Genomic DNA, 19,647 nt, shown 5'->3' with positions numbered 1-19,647 from the left:
AAAAACCTATCTAGGTGATGTGTAAGGTCCGCCACCAAGCAGGCAAGTGACCACGAGGGTCATAATCGAACGGGGCCGGCCATCTATATGGGCAGCCATCTTCAAGGCCGGCCCCATAAAACAGCATCCCGTCCGTATTATCGAAACAAGATGGCCGGCCATCTTTCGTTTCAATAATACGGTCGGAGCCAGTCAAATCTCAACATTTGGGCCAGCTTTAGAGATGGCCAGCATTGGTTTTCAGCGATAATGGAAACTAATAGCGGCCATCTCAAACCCGGCCAAATCCAAGGCATTTGGTCGTGAGAGGAGCCAGCATTTGTAGTGCACTGGTCCCCCTCACATGCCAGGACACCAACCAGGCACCCTAGGGGGCACTGCAGAGGACTTCAAAAATAGCTCCCAGGTGCATATCTCCCTTACCATGTGTGTTGAGCCCCCCAAATCCCCACCAAAACCAACTCCCCACAACTGTGCACCACTACCATAGCCCTTAGGGGTGAAGGGGGGCACCTACATGTAGGTACAGTGGGGGGTTTGGGGGGGAGAGGGGGGTTGGAGGGCTCACATTTACCACCACAAGTGTAACAGGTAGGGGGGGATGGGCCTGGGTCCACCTGCCTGAAGTGCACTGCACCCACTAAAAACTGCTCCAGGGACCTGCATACTGCGGTCATGGAGCTGGGTATGACATTTGAGGCTAGCATAGAGGCTGGAAAAAAATGAATTTTAATTTTTTTTAGGGGGTGGGAGGGGGTTGGTGACCACTGGGGGAGTAAGGGGAGGTCATCCCCGATTCCCTCCGATGGTCATCTGGGGCACTTTTTGGAGGTTTGGTCCTAAACATAAATAGACCAAGTGAAGCCGGCCTTCTTTTTTCCATTATTAACCACGCCCCCTGTCCCGCCTTCCATACTCTGCCGAAACATTACTACTACTACCCCCTTTAACTTTGGCCGGCCCTGCGACGGAAAGCAGTTGAAGCCAGCCAAAATCGGCTTTCGATTATACCAATTTGGCCGGCTTTAGGAGATGGCCGGCCATCTCCAGATTTGTGTCGGAAGATGGGTGGCCTTCTCGTTCGAAAATAAGCAGGCAGGTGATACTCACGCCCACCAGCCATCCAGCTATGTGCCTAATGATTGAATCACCAACTACAACAGCTGTCCTAACCCTTCCCTCCTGGACAAAAGCTCCTGGGAACACATCCTGAGTGCTAATTTTTAATCGGTGCCCAAATTTGGGCGTCATATATAGAACAGAGTCCTTAATAGTTCTTACGTCTTAAAAGAGACAACTTTTAGATCTGATTTTTACATGTGAGGATGGTTTTAGGATGTTTTTGATTAGAAGCTATTTCTCTATATCCCCTTAAACTGGGTCGGATCATTTTTTAAAATTAAGCAATGTGGAGACCTTGCCCTCTGAATTCTATTAATGGCTGATCATTTAACAAACATAAATAATGAGACTATAGTGGATATGGGGGGGGGGGGGGGGGCAATTGAAGAAAAGATTGCTGTGCTGGAAGGCAATGATACTTATGGCATCTGATACTATTGATCCAGTCAAAAAGATATATATCTGTAAAGATAAATAATAAAGTACCTGGTACTCAAAAGAACTGAGAGAGAAGAGATGTTGTAATAGGAGATTGGAAAGAAAATGGCAAAGGTCAATACAAAATGTTAGATCATGAGGGCTACAGAATACAGCTGCAGATGTATAATAAGCAATTAAAAGAAAGAAAACTTGATTTTTTTCTCCTCCAAGTTGTCGTCAGCAATAAATACAATGATGTGAAAAAGTTTTCCCCGCCCCCTGATTTCCCCTATTATTGCATATATGTCACATTGAATGGTTTATGATCTTTAAACAAAATATAATATTACTCAGGTTGTGTAAACACAAAGTTTTTAAATTATTACATTTATGTAAACAAACAAAACTTATCCAACACCCATATCTCCCATGTGAAAAGTAACTGGTCCCTAAACTTAATAACTGGTTGCACCTTTAGCAGCAATAATGGCAACAGAATGCTTCCTATAATTTAATTTTAGTCTTTTATATCACTGTTAAGGAATCGCAGCCCAATCCTCTTTGCATAACATTTGTAGGTTTTTATGAACTGCTCATATCAGGCCCTGCCACAACATCTCTATTAGGATGAAGCCAACGCTTTGACTAGGCCAATACAAAACTTAAATTTTGTTTCTCCTCAGCCATTCAGATATAGACTTGCTTTTATGTTTTTTGATCATTGTCTTGCTCCGTCATCCAATTATGCTTCAGCTTATGGACAGACCACCTGACATTCTCCTTAAGAATTTTCTGGTAGAGTGTTTTAAAATTCATGGTTCCTTCAATAATGGCAGCAAAGCATCCTCACACCATCATGCTACTGCCACCATGTTTGACTGCTACAACGATTTTCTTACCATGGAATGCTGTATTTGCTTTATGACATAACAGGACTTGTGTTGTCCAAAAAAGTTCCACTTTTGACTCGCCTGTCCATAGAACATTATCCCAAAAGGCTTGGGGATCATGCAGGTATATTTTTGCAAATGTCAGATGAGCATCGATATTACTCTTGGACAGCAGTGATTTCTGCCGTGCTATCCCATGAATCCCATTTGTGCCCAGTCTCTTTTTTTTATTGAGGAGTCATGAACATTGATCTTAGCTGAGGCTAGAGAGGCCTGCACTTTTTTGGATGTTCTTCTGGAATAATAACATAAGAATATAAGTGTTGAGGAAGAAGTGGCCCATCTATTCCTCTGTCTTGAACTGCTACTGTAAATAACAAAGTAGTCATTCTATTAGTTACTCCGGCGGGAATTCTATGTAACTATACAATGCAGAATATGCACAGAATTCCCACACTCTAGAGAATGCACTGAATTTTGCTCCGTGCTGACATAGGGCTCCCCCTCCCCCCACAGAGATCATATGGCAGGAGGAGGCGGAGGAATTGAACCGCTGCACATTGGGTCACTTCTTGCTCCTCTGCTGGCTTAGACCAGACTATTTATGTGAACTGTGGGGGTGGGGGAGGCTGGAGTTTGAAGAGGGAAAGAGGAGGAAATTTTGGGCCTTAGGCTGGGGAAACTGTGTGCAAAAAAAACACTACAAACAGCACAGAATTTGCAGAATTTTAAAAAACTTTTACACAAAATTCCCCCAGGAGAAATTAGTGTTAGCATAACACAACTGGCTCAAAGCTAACAAGTCTGAAATTGAATCTGAGAACTACAGGCTTGTAGACGATCAAAAAGAGAAAGTAAAGGAGTCTCAATGCATTGATGCTCTTTCCTCAGAGTTACTAACAGTGAGGTCTGTTGAGGAGCCATATGCAGGCAAAGCAGGATCACAGCAAACCACAGCATCACACAAAAAAAAAAAAAAAAAAATTAGTGAAATGTTTACTTCACCTTTGACACCACATGGCACTCTGCTCTAGCACTGAGCATCCTGGTCAGCAATTGAACTTAATTTTCCTGTTTGGTTGAATCAAAGTCAAAGCAACCCCCCCCCCCCCCCTAAACTTTTGTCATGTATTCCGTTGTAATTTGTAATTCAAATGTACACAAATACCAACAAATCCTGCTTTCTGTGCTTTATGGACATCCAGTGCGGCTGCAAGGTCACTATCCTCATGAATGTACTAGGTCATAGCTTTGCATTTCCTACACCCCCACCAAACTTTATAACTGAATTAGCAGAAGGGCATGACAGGGGAGCTTGAGTCTGTCGAGAGTCTGTGGTATGACATGAAATAATACTGTTTAACACCATTCAGAACAATCCTCCAATTATATCTCCCTAACAAACTGCAAACAAACCAACCAGCATGATCATGAAAGACACAATTCTGTACAGTTAACAGAACTCCCTTGAGGTTCCTTTTCATTTGGATTTAAGAGGGGAGGTAGTTATATTGGAAGTGTTTCAGCAGACAATGTTCTTAACAAGTCTTAATTATTCCTGAAAACTGTTAAACATCTTGGCAGTACAGGAGCAAATTGATTTAGACATTCCAAAAGAATACTTCTCCTAAATCTTGGGATTACTAATTCCTCTGCTTACAAAGCCGCGCTAGTGGCTGCTGCGTGACATGCAGACACTGCCCATTCAAAGCGAATGGGCTGTGTCGGCATTAGCGCACCGCCAGCCAATAGCGCAGCTTTATAATCGAGGGGGTAAGGCAGAGAACAAGTTGTTTACAGAATGCAGCTCAGAGGATAGAAGCAAGAGAGATAATACCTACTACTTATGCCAGAAAACTTTAGAATTAAGGGTCATTAAACAAGTCAGAAAATAAATGCTATATAAAAATTGGCATAAAAGCCATCCACACCATACCTTGCTAGGGATCCGAAAATTCTCAATGGGGCTTAGGTCATGCACATTCTCCTGAGGACTTTTAGGGCCCTTTAAAAAAAGGTTTACTAAATGTTAATGCATGGCATGCAACGATTAATTAACCAACAAACTTTAACCGAACATGGGGGGGGGGGGGGGGGGGAGGAGGAAAATTCTGTAAACAGCACACAAAATTAGGCATTGGGATGATGCATGCTAAGACAGAATTCTATAGAGGTAGTTCCATGAGGATCTGTCTTTATAGAATACTTAAGTCATTTCTGCGCCTAACTTTAGGTGTGAGCATTCACACCTGCCAAAAGCTCGTGCCAACTGCTGTCAGTCACAGAAATGGAAGTATTCTAAAACTCCAAACCTAAATTCTGGGGATGGCACATGACTCATCCATGTCCCTCCCTTTGCCACACCCCCTCTGGAATTGCACGTGAGAAAATTTAGGCGTACAGGTTAAAGAATAGGGATGCAGAACAGATACACAAGCAGTAATTAGTGCCAATTAAGACCAATCATCACAGATTTAGCCAATTACTTTACACATGTATCAGCAATCCACACCGAAAATCGTGCACCTAACTTTGGGTGACCTATACAGAATTGGGGGAACAATACCTAGTTTTAGTAAGGATACCATATAAACAGCACAAGGCAAATTGGCAGTAAAGTTTCTGTCCAGTGGTAGACTAAGATTTAAAAATTCTACTGCCCCCATCCTTTTATTGCTCAAGAAAGAAAAAAAAAAAATCAAACGTATTCATAACCCTAGGTCTGCTTCTACTATTCCTGTCTTTAGAATAAGTGCTTATAAAAATCTATTCAGTACTTATCAAAAGGCAATTTTATCTGATCTGCATGGCAAAAATTATTATATGGTTTATTCATTTATATTTCACCTTGACCAAAAGTGGATCACAAAATAAATATTGCCTCAGCTACAAACTTAGATTGTGAGCCCTCCTGGGACAGAGAAATATCCAGTGTACCTGAATGTAACTCACCTTGAGCTACTACTGAAAAAGGTGTGAGCAAAATCTAAATAAATAAAATAAATATGCATAAACATACATAAAATAGGCCTAAAAACTACAAGGGCATCTTCTTATATAATTAAAACACCAGAGTTACATAAAAGTGCTCCTAAATAACTTTATAATCAAAAGGGTAGGGCCTAATGCATTATGATGCAATTTGAAATACTTGGCTATGCCTCCCTGTTTTGTTGTTTTTGCTTTAATGCTGTATCTATGTTTTATTTTAAATTATATACCACTTTTGATAGTGTGACCCTAAGCAGGTAATCAAATAACAAACCTTGAAACCTTCAAATGTAGAATTCATGCAGCCAGGGTTTTTAATTCCTCCAAGATTTAACTCAGCAGAGACAAAATACACACTCTCCCCCAGATTCTATATATTGTGCCGAGATTTCCGTAAAAATGTGCATAAGCTAATTGGTTAAAAAGGTAATCAGCACTGATAATTGGCTGTTAATTAGAATTTATGTGCACTACTTGCTAAGCGTATGGTGTAAATACCAGCACCTAACTCAGGTGTTGGCATGGGCCGCTAGGCGTATTCTAAAAACCATGCCTAAATCTAGGTGTGGTTTATAGACTACGGAAATTTTTTCAGCACCATAAATAGATTCTAGTCCTATGTACTTCAACCTTCTGCCTAGCCCCATTCCCCCCAATAGTTTGTTTTTCAGGCATGAGAGGGCACAGTAACGGGGTACATGGAGATTGCATTCCTCCCCTAGTGAATGCCCACCCCAGTGAAGCCCTCCCATTCTCTACAGCTCTGCGTTCCCTCCCTCTACCCCACACCTAGTGCAGTCCTTTCCTTCATGCTGCACTCAACAATCCCCTCATTCTCCTCCTCCAGTTCCCCCTGCAACCTTTTCCTCACCCTCATACTCTCCTCCACCCCATCCCCTTCAGCTCTCTCAATCTCCTCCTAATTCAACATTTTCTATAAAACCCATATTTCTGCTTTATAGAGGACCTCACCCTGGCCACCCAAATAGCCGCCCTTAATTAACTTAAACTCGTTCTAAACAGGGACAAACATTATAGGAGAATAACAAGTTTCCACTTCTAGAAGTAAACTTCAAAAAACAAACTGATGGGCTGCATTTTACCTTGACAACAGGTGTGCAAAGAAAACCTGCAATGTGAATTTTTGGGGCAATAAGGTAAAGCAAGATTTCAGCCCAGTCTATTTCAAAACAGTGCTTGACTGCACATTAATTTTAAGAACCATTCAAAGAAGGCAGCTAAGAGTTAATTTGGTCCACAAATTGATACACACAAGCTTGAGGAGCATCTCCAAGGGTAATAAAGGATATCAACCATGGTACGTTTTTTTTTACTCAAAATCTGAGTATTGCTCATCAGTAGGGGGGCAGACTCAAGAAAATGTCAGGAAGTATTTTTTCACGGAGAGAGTAGTGGATGCTTGGAATGCCCTCCCGTGGGAGGTGGTGGAAATGAAAACGGTAACGGAATTCAAACATGCGTGGGATAAGCATAAAGGAATCCTGTGCCGAAGGATTGGATCCTCAGGAGCTTAGTCAGGATCGGGAGGCGGGGCTGGTGGTTGGGAGGCGGGGATAGTGCTGGACAGACTTGTACAGTCTGTGCCAGGGCCGGTGGTGGGCAGCGGGACTGGTGGTTGGGAGGCGGGGATAGTGCTGGACAGACTTGTACGGTCTGTGCCGGAGCCGGGGTTGGGAGGCGGGGATGGTGCTGGGCAGACTTATACGGTCTGTGCCCTGAAGAGCTCAGGTACAAATCAAAGTAGGGTATACACAAAAAGCAGCAAATATGAGTTATCTTGTTAGGCAGACTGGATGGACCGTGCAGGTCTTTTTCTGCCGTCATCTACTATGTTACTATGTAGTATGAACCAAAAATAACTACAATCAAGTTGTTGAGCTCCAGTTAAACACTATAATGCAATGTATGGACACATTTCTTCTCCTATATACCACAAATCCACCTCTGAGAACACCAGCAAATTGATGCTGATGAAAATCTTCCCATTCACTTACCAACATTCCTCATCAAGGTTTAAAGCTATAATCTATTCTATACCCACACTTTTAACATTACGCAAAAGAATGTTAGCAGAGTGAACCTTAAAATGTAAAGCTGGGCAGAGATTACAGGAAGTTACCAACAAATATCTTTTGAAAGGCTCAACAAGAGATATCTCTAATTCTGATCTTACAAATATTTGTGCATGACATGGTACATATGGATACCTCACATAGAGAACTAGATTCTATACATGGCACCAAAAAAATAGCACTTAGCGCTATTCTATAAATCACCCTTGTAGTTAGGCGCCATTTACAGACTAGCGCTTAGCACTGGGATCCAGGACTACATTTAGGCGTGACCATTTACACCAATGAAAATCTGGTGTAAATCCTAGATGCGTAAATTAAGCGCGGATTCCGCTGATATAGAATCATAATGCACATAAATTTTGGAACGCCCCCAACCCGCCCATACCCCTCCCATGGCCAAGCCCCCTTTTCAGATCCACACACTAGAATTTACACGCACCTCTTAATACGTCCAAATTTGCGCATGCAACTCAAAGCGCCAAAAACAGAATCTCTTATATGGTAGATAAGCCCCGCCCGGCACATCCCAGGATTCACTGGGCAGGGCGGGGTGCTGCCATTTTGGAGGCGGCCCTGGAAGGAGGAAGGAGTGCACTAGGCCACCAGTGCAGTTGGGGGTAGAGTTGCCCACTGGGTCACCAGGGACATTTTTGGTGTCAGGGTCTAGAGGTCCATCGGATCTCCAGCCCCCATGTACTCCAGTGTCGTCGGAGGGGGGCACAGAGGGTGTGGGGGAGGGAGAAGGCCACTGGACTACCAGGGAAGCTTGTCGGGGTGGGATGGGGTCTGGAGGTCCGCCTTCAGCCACCCCCTCCCCCCGTATCACTGTCTGGGTTCTTATCCATTGGGGGGGGGGGGGGTCTGGGGGTGCACAGGACCCCCAGGACCAAGAGTGACAGCCCAGGCTGCCTGGCTTGGATGGGACGAGAAGGGATGAAGAAGCCTTAACCCCAACACTATCTCCAAGCTGGTGTAGGGTTACGGCAGTATTCTGATCACAGCACAGTGCTCTGATCATATGGGTGAAATACCACAGAGCTCATTTAAATGAGCTCTGCGGTATTCCCTGGCACGCTTGTTTGCCACGCCAGGGCCTTCTGTTCATCCTGTGCTGGTAAATGCGGGTGCTAGTCCAATGCAAGTGGCCTCTAGCGCCTGCATTTACCTTTGATCATCTGCCCCCTAGCGAGGAAAGTTGTGCATGCAAGTTATAGAATAAAGTCAGTTCTGCACCTAAGTTAATTTAATAACGAGCTGATAATTGGTGTTAGAGACATCAGCTACAATTGGCCTTAACTGGAACCCACAACTGTCCTTAATCAGTATTCTATAAACACAGAAACATAGAAAATGATGGCAGATAAAAGCCATTAGAAGGTAAAGTTTGCCTATTTGCGGATGATACTAAGATCTGTAACAGAGTGGACACCCCGGAGGGAGTGGAAAACATGAAAAAGGATTTAAGAAGCTAGAACAATGGTCTAAGGTCTGGCAATTAAAATTCAATGCGAAGAAATGCAAAGTGATGCACTTAGGGAATAGAAATCCACGGGAGACGTATGTGTTAGGTGGCGAGAGTCTGATAGGTTCAGACGGGGAGAGGGACCTTGGGGTGATAGTGTCTGAGGATTTGAAGGTGACGAAACAGTGTGACAAGGCGGTGGCTGTATCTAGAAGGTTGTTGGGCTGTATAGAGAGAGGTGTGACCAGCAGAAGAAAGGGGGTGTTGATGCCTCTGTGTAAGTCGTTGGTGAGGCCCCATCTAGAGTATGGTGTTCAGTTTTGGAGGCCGTATCTTGCTAAGGATGTAAAAAGAATCGAAGCGGTGCAAAGAAAAGCTACGAGAATGGTATGGGATTTGCGTAACAAGACGTATGAGGAGAGACTTGCTGACCTGAACATGTATACCCTGGAGGAAAGGAGAAACAGGGGTGATATGATACAGACGTTCAAATATTTGAAAGGTATTAATCCGCAAACGAACCTTTTCCGGATATACGAAGGCGGTAGAATGAGAGGATATGAAATGAGATTGAAGGGGGGCAGACTCAAGAAAAATGTCAGGAAGTATTTCTTCACGGAGAGAGTGGTGGATGCTTGGAATGCCCTCCCGCGGGAGGTGGTGGAGAGGAAAACGGTAACGGAATTCAAACATGCGTGGGATAAACATAAAGGAATCCTGTTCAGTAGGAAAGGATCCTCAGGAGCTTAACCGAGATTGGATAGCAGAGCCGGTAGTGGGAGGCGGGGCTGGAGGTTGGGAGGCGGGGATAGTGCGGGGCAGACTTATACGGTCTGTGCCAGAGCCAGTGGTGGGAGGCGGGACTGGAGGTTGGGAGGCAGGGATAGCGCTGGGCAGACTTATACGGTCTGTGCCAGAGCCGGTGGTGGGAGGCGGGGATAGTGCTGGGCAGACTTATACGGTCTATGCCAGAGCCGGTGGTTGGGAGGCGGGGCTAGTGCTGGGCAGACTTATACAGTCTGTGCCCTGAAGAGCACAGGTACAAATCAAAGTAGGGTATACACAAAAGTAGCACACATGAGTTGTCTTGTTGGGCAGACTGGATGGACCGTGCAGGTCTTTTTCTGCCGTCATCTACTATGTTACTATGTTACATATGGCCTATCCAGTCTGCCCAACCATATCATCCGCTATCTCCTCCTCTCACTAAGAGATCCCACATGCCTGTCCCATGCTTTCTTGAATTCAGACACAGTCCTCTTCTTCATCACCTTCGCCAAGAGGTCGTTCCACTCATCCACCACCCTTTCTGTAAAGAAGGATTTCCTTATATTACTTTTGAGTCGTTCCCCTTCAACTTCATCTTATGCCCCCTCACTCCAGAGCTTTCTTTCAGTTGAAAGAGACCTGCCTCCTGTGCATTTATGCTGTGGAGCTATTTAAATGTCTCTATCTCCTCTCTCTCATAAAGTATACATACTGAGGTCTATGATTCTGTCTCTATATGCCTTATGATGAAGACCACTGACCTATTTGTAACCGCCCCCTATACTGACTCCATCTTTGTTATCGTTTTTTGAAGGTGCGGTCTCCAGAATTGCACACAATAAATGGGGTCTTACCAGAGACTTCTACAGAGGCATATCACCTCCTTTTTCCTGCTGACCATTCTTCTTCCTATGCACCCAAACATCCTTCTGGCTTTGGCGATCACCCTTTCTACCTGTTTGGCCACCTTAACCCACAAATCTCACTCTTCTTTCAAGAACAGAAATACTTCTCCTTCTGAATGGTACTGCTCCCTTGGGTTTCTGTAGCCCAAGTGCATGACCCTGCATTTTTAGCATTAAACCTTAGTTGCCAATTTCTGGACCATTCTTCTACCCTATTACAGAGTTTTGCATCATCTGTAAAAAGGCAAATCTTACCCAACAGCCCTTCCATAATATCGTTCAAAGATATTAAAAAGACCCGGGTCAAGGTCTGATCCCTGTAGTACACCACTGATAACATCCTTTTCCTCTGAGCAAACTTCATTTACCACCACCCTCTGTCTTCTTCCACTTAACCAGTTTCTAACCCAGTTAATGACTTTTCGGTCCAGACTGAGGGCACTCAGTTTATTGATCAGTCACCTACGCAGAACTATGACAATGGCTTTACTGAAATCTAAGTGCACCACATCTAGTGTTTCCTCTAAATGCAACAGTTTGGTCACCCAGTCAAAGAAGTTAATCAGATTAGTCTCACAAGATTTTCCTCTAATAAAACCATGCTGCCTTGGGTCCAGCAATCCACTTGATTCCAGAAATCTCTCTATCCTCCATTTTAGAAACATTTCCATTTATTTACTCACCACTGAAGTAAGACTAAATCAGACTGTTGTTCCCAACCTCCTCCTTACTTCCATTTTTGTGGAGAGGGACCACATCTGCCCTTCTCCAGTCCTCCAGGGTCACTCACGATTCTGAAGATGCACAGAAAAGGTCAAACAGAGGAGCGGCCAACAGTTCCCTAAGTTCCTTCAGTACCCTCGGATGTATCCCATCTGGCCTTGTCGCTTTCTGTACCTTTAGTTTAGCTAGCTCCTCACGATCACAGTCTTCTGAAATTTGGTCAAGGTCCACCACACATCCTTTCTTATTAGCATTTGTCTTCTATGGTCCTATTCCCAGCCCTTCATCTGTGAACACAAATATGAGTACCTACTAGGAGACATGGCCCTGGGAGGGGCATGGATGGGTCAGCGGCGTGCCTACCAGTTACACACAAATGGTACAGAATACTAGCAGAGGTCCGAGGTCCAATATGGTGCCATGATTAGATGCAGCCATGGGAGCTCCTTGCCTTCCTGGTGTTTTCTAAGACATGAAGTCCCCAGATTTTGCTGCTACTATGGGCAAAAGGAGGAAGAGAGTGGTGCGGTAAGTTCCTCTGATGCCACTGACGAACCCACAGCTGAGGCAAATGACTCTGGAGCAGTGTGAGGGAGTATATTAGCACACTGCCCCTCACCCTTAAGAATAGTCCTTCAGGTAGTTCAAATCACCTTAGGCCCGCCCAGAGAGGAAGCAAGATAGGAGGGGTGGAGCCAAAAAAAAGGAACCAGAACTATAAAAGAGAGGAGCCAGAGAGGTGTTAAGGAGGCCCAAGGGTGGAAGTGATCTCCAGCTACTATGACCTGGCTGAGGTAAGCCAATGTAAACCCGGTTCCGAGACCTAGCTGGCCAAGAGACAGCAAGAGACTTTACAAACTGTGTTTGGGGCGAGGCAGTCACAGGCCATGGACTGTTTTTGGATCTTGTCAGCCACAAGCCCATGTCAAGACTTTTTCCTCTGAATTAAAGAGACTAACTTTTTTGTTCCTGATCCTGTGAAGTAAAAGGCCACAGGCCTTAAGTTGAGTGAATAACCTTCTTTCCACAACCTTGGCCGGCTCCGTTATTTGGAGGCCTACCCTCAACCCTCCCTCACAGTATTAAAAACGGTTTCATAAGAACAATTGCCATACTGAGAAAGACCGAAAATCCATCAAGGCCCGTAACCTATTCCCATCAGTGGCCAATCCAGGTCACAAGTACCTAGCAAAATCCATGATGCAATTTCTCCTTTGACCCTGCCAGCAGAAAATATCTCTGGTGTAAGTAGAAGGGAGGGGGAGGGGTTGAACAAGGGTTTGTTCCATGGCAACCCAGAGGCATAAACTGAGAACGAGTAAATGGGGCCATAGGAGGAAGTTTGATATCCTTCCTAAGCTCCATTGAAGGAATCGCCACTCATGGTTTCCTCTCCCCAGATTTGCATTGGAGAAGAGGTATCTGGACAACATTTGCTAACTAATTAGTGCCAATAATTAACATCCAAAATATCGGCCATGATTGTTGAATTGTTAACCGAGTTGCGCACACAGCTAGTTGCACTATACAGAATTTGCAGGGCTATGTACAGATCTATAGGACCCTTTTACTAATGTGTATTAAGCACAACGCATGGTTAATGCAGTAGTTTGCCTGTTACTGTTGGTAGACCATATTTTACTTAATTATTTCTCTGTCAAGGGGCATGGCATGGGAAAGGAATGGTGTACAAGTGTTATCCAGGTAGCACACAGCTCTTACCGCATGTTAACTGGCTAATACATTGTTAACATAAGACCAAATACCCCTTCCTAAAGAGCAGGCATTAAGTGCACCTGCATTAACTGTCAGCAGACACCACATTAATAGGAAACCAGAAATGCCCCACTAGTTCCTGCCATAGATTTGCAGCTACTGCATGGTAAAGTCCCATGTGAAACAGTGATAATTACAAATTTAACGCACTTTAGTAAAAAGGACCCTTTATGTTTTAAAAACTACATAGCTACAATAGTAGTAAACCTGCAAACAAAACAATATACCAGCTGATTCACATACAAATACAAAAAGAACAAAAAAAGCCAAAGAAAACAATATTCAGAGATTTATTACTGGTCCTGATTTCCCTTTAAAGAAATATACATAAAACCTTTGGTACTATTTTCAAAGAACATAGTCTTACAAAGTTACACAGTAACCAGTGTTGCCAGGTGGGCGGGTTGCAGTTTTTTGGGCTCCTTTTGGGTCTTTTGGGCGGTTTTAAACGCTTTTTTTTTTGGCCGCGGGGGTGGGGTTAGTGACGTTTTGGGCGGGGCCGATGACGGGGGAGGCGGGGCTGATGACAGCAGGGCGGGGGTGATGACGCGAGGGTGGGGTGTCAGGGGCGGGGCTTGACTTTGGGCGGGTTTTGGGCTCGATTAGATGGGAAAAAATTTTTCCACCTGGCAACCCTGACAGTAACCTAGGTAACTGTGTAAGTATTTGTGCTTTGAAAATGAACCTCTTTTACATACAATACTAGAATATCCACAAAGTTGCTTTAACGCGGCGAGGCATAGACAGCAGCTCCCCACCAGTAGAGTGTCACCGTGTAAACAGATGGCTCAATCATTATTACCTGGGGAATCATAAAGGACTTGATCTTCTGCATCCCTCCACAAAGTATCGCTCTTTCAGACGGAGAACAAACCTAAGCAAAGATACCAAATCACACGCATTAGGCGTGTGACACACATTCATTCACACTCTTACACGCCTAGCACTCCCCACGCATTCGGGGATCGGCCTCCCCTCCGCATTATCTGCATCTCACTTTCTATCTTCCACTCTCCTCCTCGTCTGCTATAGGCTCAAACAACCCCGCCCCCTCCCACCCCCGATCATCAAACTCATACCTGAAATCGCCCAGACGCCAATTTAACAGTCCCGACTCCCAGGGCTTTGCGTCTTCAGTGCCCATCCCCTATCATACAGTACTACACACATCACACAACATCTTCTCTCCTTCTACGTACATACGGCATCTCTCCCTCAAACACCCCACCATCATTAAACTCATACCTGAGATCACCCACTAACAGTCCCACGGCTTTCCTTCTTCAGTGCCCCGTCCACTATGATAGACTACCACACACATCACACAACATCTTCTTCTCTCACTCTACATACATCCCGCCTTGCCGGAAACAGGAACTTGCATCACTGGAGAGCGCAGCAGCAGCATGTCCTAAATACTGGAAGTACGATGGAGTGATTTAAATAAAAAGGCGACACCACCTTAGGAAGAAATTGTGGGTGTGGTCGGAGTATCTTATTATAGGTTTAATAAACAGGGGTGGAAGTGAGCCTATCAAGTCCACTGTATGCAAGGAAGCCAATTAGGACAACCTAAGTTTCCCGTTCCCAGCGCAGCCGTCATCCCCGTTCACTCAAAACAAAGAAAGCAAACCTATGAGCTTCTGCATCCACATTGTCGTTTTTTATTGTTGGTCCATCTGTAACAAATCTAAAGCTGGTTGGATAGGCAGTGCCTTAAAAGGTGGAGGACAATTTTTTTAAACTTATTGGACAGCTTCCCATATCCTATATAATAAAATCCACCTCCAACGTTCTGAAGCTGACTGCGTGGACACAAGCCTTGAGGCATTCGTGCTTCTGTTGACGACTTCCACTTCCGGGTGCGTCAGCAGCGAAAGTGCCCAATCAAAACACAGCAGCATTCGGAACGTTGGAGGCACTCAGGCACAGTCAGCCCTTCGCCACGCCTAGGGTTACTATTCGTCCGGATTTCCCTGGACATGTCCTCTTTTTGAGGGCATGTCCTGGGCTTCCGGCGGGTTTTGCCCGCACGCACGTTTGTCCGGATTTCTGGACAAACGTGCGTGCGAGAGGGCGTGCGGGTGCGGTTGTGTGATCCAGATTCAGCGCCGGGGGTCTCCCCTCCCCTTCCATACCATCTTCCCTGGTGGTCTAGTGACGTCTTCGGGGCAGGAAAGAGCCCCCTCTTTCCTGCCCGGAGCGCTGCCTTGCCCATCCTCCTTCTCGGTCTCAGCTGGGGATTCAAAATGGCCGCCGAGAGTTGAAGTCTTACGAGTCCGCTTCAACTCTCGGTGGCCATTTTGAATCCCCAGCCAAGACTGAGAAGGATGTAGGCAAGGGCAGGCAGCGCTCCTGCCCCGAAGACATCACTAGACCAGCAGTGAGGATGGTAAGGAAGGGGAGGGGAGGAGAGTATATGATGGGGGGGGGTGCGGGGGAGGGGACTATGTGATGGGGAGGGGAAAGAGGCGTGGCGGGGGTGTGACATGTGTCCTCTTTTTCAGAGGACACAAAATGGTAACCCTAGCCACACACCCCCAAGGTCACCACCCTTCCACCCCCCCCCCCCCCCAGGTTGCCACCGCTCCCCCCTCCACCCACCCCCTGAGGTCACCGCAGCCACTGCTCCAGTCCACCCCCCCCCCCAGGTCACCACCACTCGCCCCCTCCGTCCGACATCAGCTCAGCTGCCATTTCCGGCCACTGCTGCTTCTCCTGTTGAGCAGCAGCAGCCGGTACAAAAACAAAAAAAAACTGCTTATACCAACCGCCATGTTAAATTTAGAAGTTGGTTTCTATTTAGAAATTGGAAATCTATTTGATTTCCTTGAAATTGTGATAACCCCCCATTATTGTGGACTATAGACAAGTAATGATTTCCTCTCTCATTCTTTTTTTTTCCCTTTCATTTTACCGATAATATTGTGTAAAATTTTCTGGAAATTAAATCGTCTTTTTCTGTATTCAAGATGTATGCTTGATGTAAATTAAAATTTTAAATAAATACATTAAAAACAAAAAAAGAAATTCTTCTAGGAAATATTGTCACCAAACCTTTGATGATTTATTTATTTATTTGTTGCATTTGTATTCCACGTTTTCCCACCTATTTGCAGGCTCAATGTGGCTTACATAGTACCATTAGGCGTTTGCCCAGTCAGTTGATAACAAATACAATGACAATGTTAACAAATCTGTGTAAGCCACATTGAGCCTGCAAATAGGTGGGGGAATGTGGGTTACAAATGCAATAAATAATGATAATAATAATATCGAATGAGGTATATGTGGAGGCTCAGAAGGGATGAAGGTTGTGTGTTGTCCAGTGCGATCATTAGGCATGCTGTGCTTTGGGTGAAGAGGTTTATGTAGGGTCATTGGAGTAGGCCTTTTTGAAGAGGTTGGTTTTTAGTGATTTCCTGAAGTTCAGGTGGTCATGGATTGTTTTCACAGCTTTTGGGAGGCCATTCCATAGTTGTGCACTTATGTAGGAGAAGCCGGATGCGTGGGTTGTTTGGTATTTCAGTCCTTTGCAATTTGGGTAGTGTAGGTTTAGGTATGGTCTTGCAGACCCGACTCAAGTGCAATGTCTTAAAACTGTTCCAATCCCAGCTTTTTATATTAACGATCACTCTCTAAGAAACAAAGTGAATAATATAAATGACTGGGTTAATGAGACTCAACCTGGCTTTGTTTATTTTACTGAAACATGCTCATTTCAGATGATGATCCTGTTTTAAGGGTCTACGTCCTGCTGGTTATAAATTTTTATCTATATCTCACCAAGGGAAGAAAGGAGGGGGAATTGGTATCCTTTATAAGGATTTTTTTTAATATTAGTTGTGAACACTTCCCACGCCGCCTGGCTGTGCTTTGACTTTCCCAGACCTGAGCCCAACTCCACACCAGGTTTGCTAGGTAACTCTGGATACTTGGCAGTTCAAACAATATCAAACCAGTCAGAAACTTCCTGTATTTAATTAGGAATAGTCTCTACTTGCCTCCCCGGGCTTAGTACATAGCTCCAGTACTCTTATAGCTTCAACTCAGCAACAAAAAGGAAAACAAAAAAACAAGCTCTTTTCCAACAGGTATTAACCCAGCCCTGAGTCCCACAGGCCAAATCCTTCCCTCCCCGAGTTCATCAAGTCCACTAATTCTTGGGCAAAAGTTCCAGTACTTTCCCCAGCAATAAGGTTCCCAAAGTTCATTCAGCAAAAAGCCTCAAAGTTCTTTCACCCAAAAGTTCCCCAAAGTTCATTCAGCCAGAAAGGTTCTGCTGCGCGCTTCACACTCACCCTAGCAAACCCTCACCTCAGAGCAACCTGAGGAAAGGGGACCCCCTCCCTAGTAGTTAGTGCAGTGGACTTTGATCCTGGGGAACTGAGTTTGATTCCCACTGCAGCTCCTTGTGACTGGGCAAGTCACTTAACCCTCCATTGCCCCTGGTACAAAATAAGTACCTGAATATATGTAAACCGCTTTGAATGTAGTTGCAAAAACATCAGAAAGGCGGTATATCAAGTCCCATTTCCCTCCCCCCCCCCCTTTCATACCAGACATTAACTCCTGGTATCCTCCCCACAGGTCATGCTTGAGCCCAGGGCCAGGTGGAAGCTACTTCCCCAGGGAACCCGCTCATGTACTTCTCTGGGCTTTTCTCTCAATGAATTGAATTAACCAGTTTATCAAGGTTGCTAACAGGCCCTGAGATTGCCCCTTTTCCACCCGGGCTAAGGCATAAATATCCATGGGCTCTACCTGCATTCCTTCACCAACCTCTTTGGCCTCGGTTATCACCTCCTCAGGCATCCATTCCATAGGCTCTATCTGTCTCTCCCCTCTCCCCAGCTGCTCTCAATCTTTATCATGAGCCTGCTCAAAAGCCTCCTCCTCCTCCCCCCTGGGAACCTGGGAGTTGTAGTCTGGTTCACCTTCTCTAAGGGAGTCTAGTTGCCTCCTCTGGGAGTTGGGAGCATTGCAGCATTGGTTAGCCTTCCGGCTCTTGGATCTACCTAACCCTTCACAAGTGTCACATTTCCCCCTCCCCCACCTTAAGAGATTGCTATTCCCCTGATTCTTCAGATCTTCAGAACAGGGATTAGCAATCCTGGACAGAGCGTCCACATTCCCTAGCAACTTTCCAGCCCTATGCTCAACCTCAAACTGGAACGGCTGAAGTGCTAAATACCACCTCATTAGACGGGAGTTATTTTTTTTCAATTGGTTCAACCATTTGAGGGGAGCATGATCTGTCACCAATTTGAATTCCTGTCCCTCTAGGTAATACTGGCAAGATTGCACCGCCTACTTTATAGCCAGACATTCCTTTTCTATGGTCGTATAGTTACGTTCATGGGGTTGTAACTTGCGACTCAAATACAGGATTGGGTATTCTTCCCCCTTATAGACCTGGGAGAGTACAGCGCCCAGCTCTACTCCTGAGGCATCAGTTTGCAGAACATAAGGTTTGGTGAAGTCAACCACTCTAAAAACTGGTTCCTGGCATAGGGCCTGTTGCAATTGCTCAAAAGCAGCCTTCTCTCCCCCCTCCCCCATCCCAGCACAGCTGATTGGGTCTATTATTCTTAAGCATGTCAGACAGGGGAGCTGAGAGCGTGGCAAAGTGGGGTATGAACCTCCTGTAATATCCAATTAGCCCAAGGAACCCCCTTAACTGCTTCTTCACACTGGGCACGGGGAATTCCTTAATACTCTTGACCTTGTCTAAAAGGGGTCTAAGTTCTCCCTGTCCTACTTTGAGGCATATTTTCAAAGCACTTTGGGAGGCTAAGTTCCATAGGTTTCTATGGAACTTTGGGAGGCTAAGTGCTTTGAAAATGAGCCTCTTAATATCCCAAATACCTAACCTCCTTTGCCTCTGAGCAAAGTGGCACTTGTTTTTAATTACCCCTCTCTAGACCCCCGCAGGACCCTTGCCCACGGAGGTGGAGAGAGAGGTTCAGAAGGCTCATAATAAGTCTCTTAAATATGACCTCTGTTTTCTGGCTCCTAATTTCCAAGGACATCCTAGGGCATCTATTCTCCCACATGATGTACTAGAGTTTAAAAGATAGTCTATTTAGGTGATATAAGGTGTGAAATGAAACAGAGAAATTAACACAGAGACTAGAGAATAGTGAGATAGAATTTTACTTGTGTGTCTGTGAAACAGTTTAAAGAGAAAGAAGAGATTGAAACTGAGACTGGAGCAGTGTAGTAAAAGAAATAGTCTTTTATTCTCACCCAATCAGGACTTCAAGTTAGTACATACATCAGTCAGATTCTGGGTTCAACCGGCCAGAGCTTCGCCTTCTGAGATTTGGTGGGGAAAGAGTCCGATTTTAGCTCAGATTTGCATTTCTTATATAGTATTTGGTCCCCATACAAGTCTATGGAGAGGGACTTTTTTATCTTAACCACAGGTCAGGTGTCCACCTGTTTCTCAATCTTTTTCCTGTCTTGTAAACTCCTAATATGGTCAACTCCTA

General features: G+C 44.9%; 1 protein-coding gene across 8 annotated transcripts in view; it reads right to left on the bottom strand.

Moving 5' to 3' along the window:
• Positions 1-19,647, bottom strand: part of VPS50 (VPS50 subunit of EARP/GARPII complex) — a 463,388-nt gene that overhangs the window by 434,709 nt on the left and 9,032 nt on the right. For 2 of the 8 annotated variants that reach the window (XM_030200467.1, XM_030200530.1), the window contains exons 1-3: positions 14,399-14,500; positions 13,956-14,027; positions 4,369-4,437 (exon numbers count right to left, since the gene is read on the bottom strand). In XM_030200467.1, coding sequence (XP_030056327.1) covers positions 4,369-4,437; positions 13,956-13,988 — 102 coding nt within the window. In that variant the 5' untranslated portion in view covers positions 13,989-14,027; positions 14,399-14,500. Of the gene's footprint in view, positions 1-4,368; positions 4,438-13,955; positions 14,028-14,232; positions 14,340-14,398; positions 14,600-19,647 lie in introns of those variants that run through there. The other 6 variants (XM_030200476.1, XM_030200495.1, XM_030200485.1 and 3 more) reach the window with 6 other exon arrangements.

The sequence above is a fragment of the Microcaecilia unicolor genome, chromosome 1 (genome assembly GCF_901765095.1).
Source record: "Microcaecilia unicolor chromosome 1, aMicUni1.1, whole genome shotgun sequence".
NCBI lineage: Eukaryota > Metazoa > Chordata > Amphibia > Gymnophiona > Siphonopidae > Microcaecilia > Microcaecilia unicolor.
This window is presented reverse-complemented; position numbering and strand designations above follow the sequence as displayed.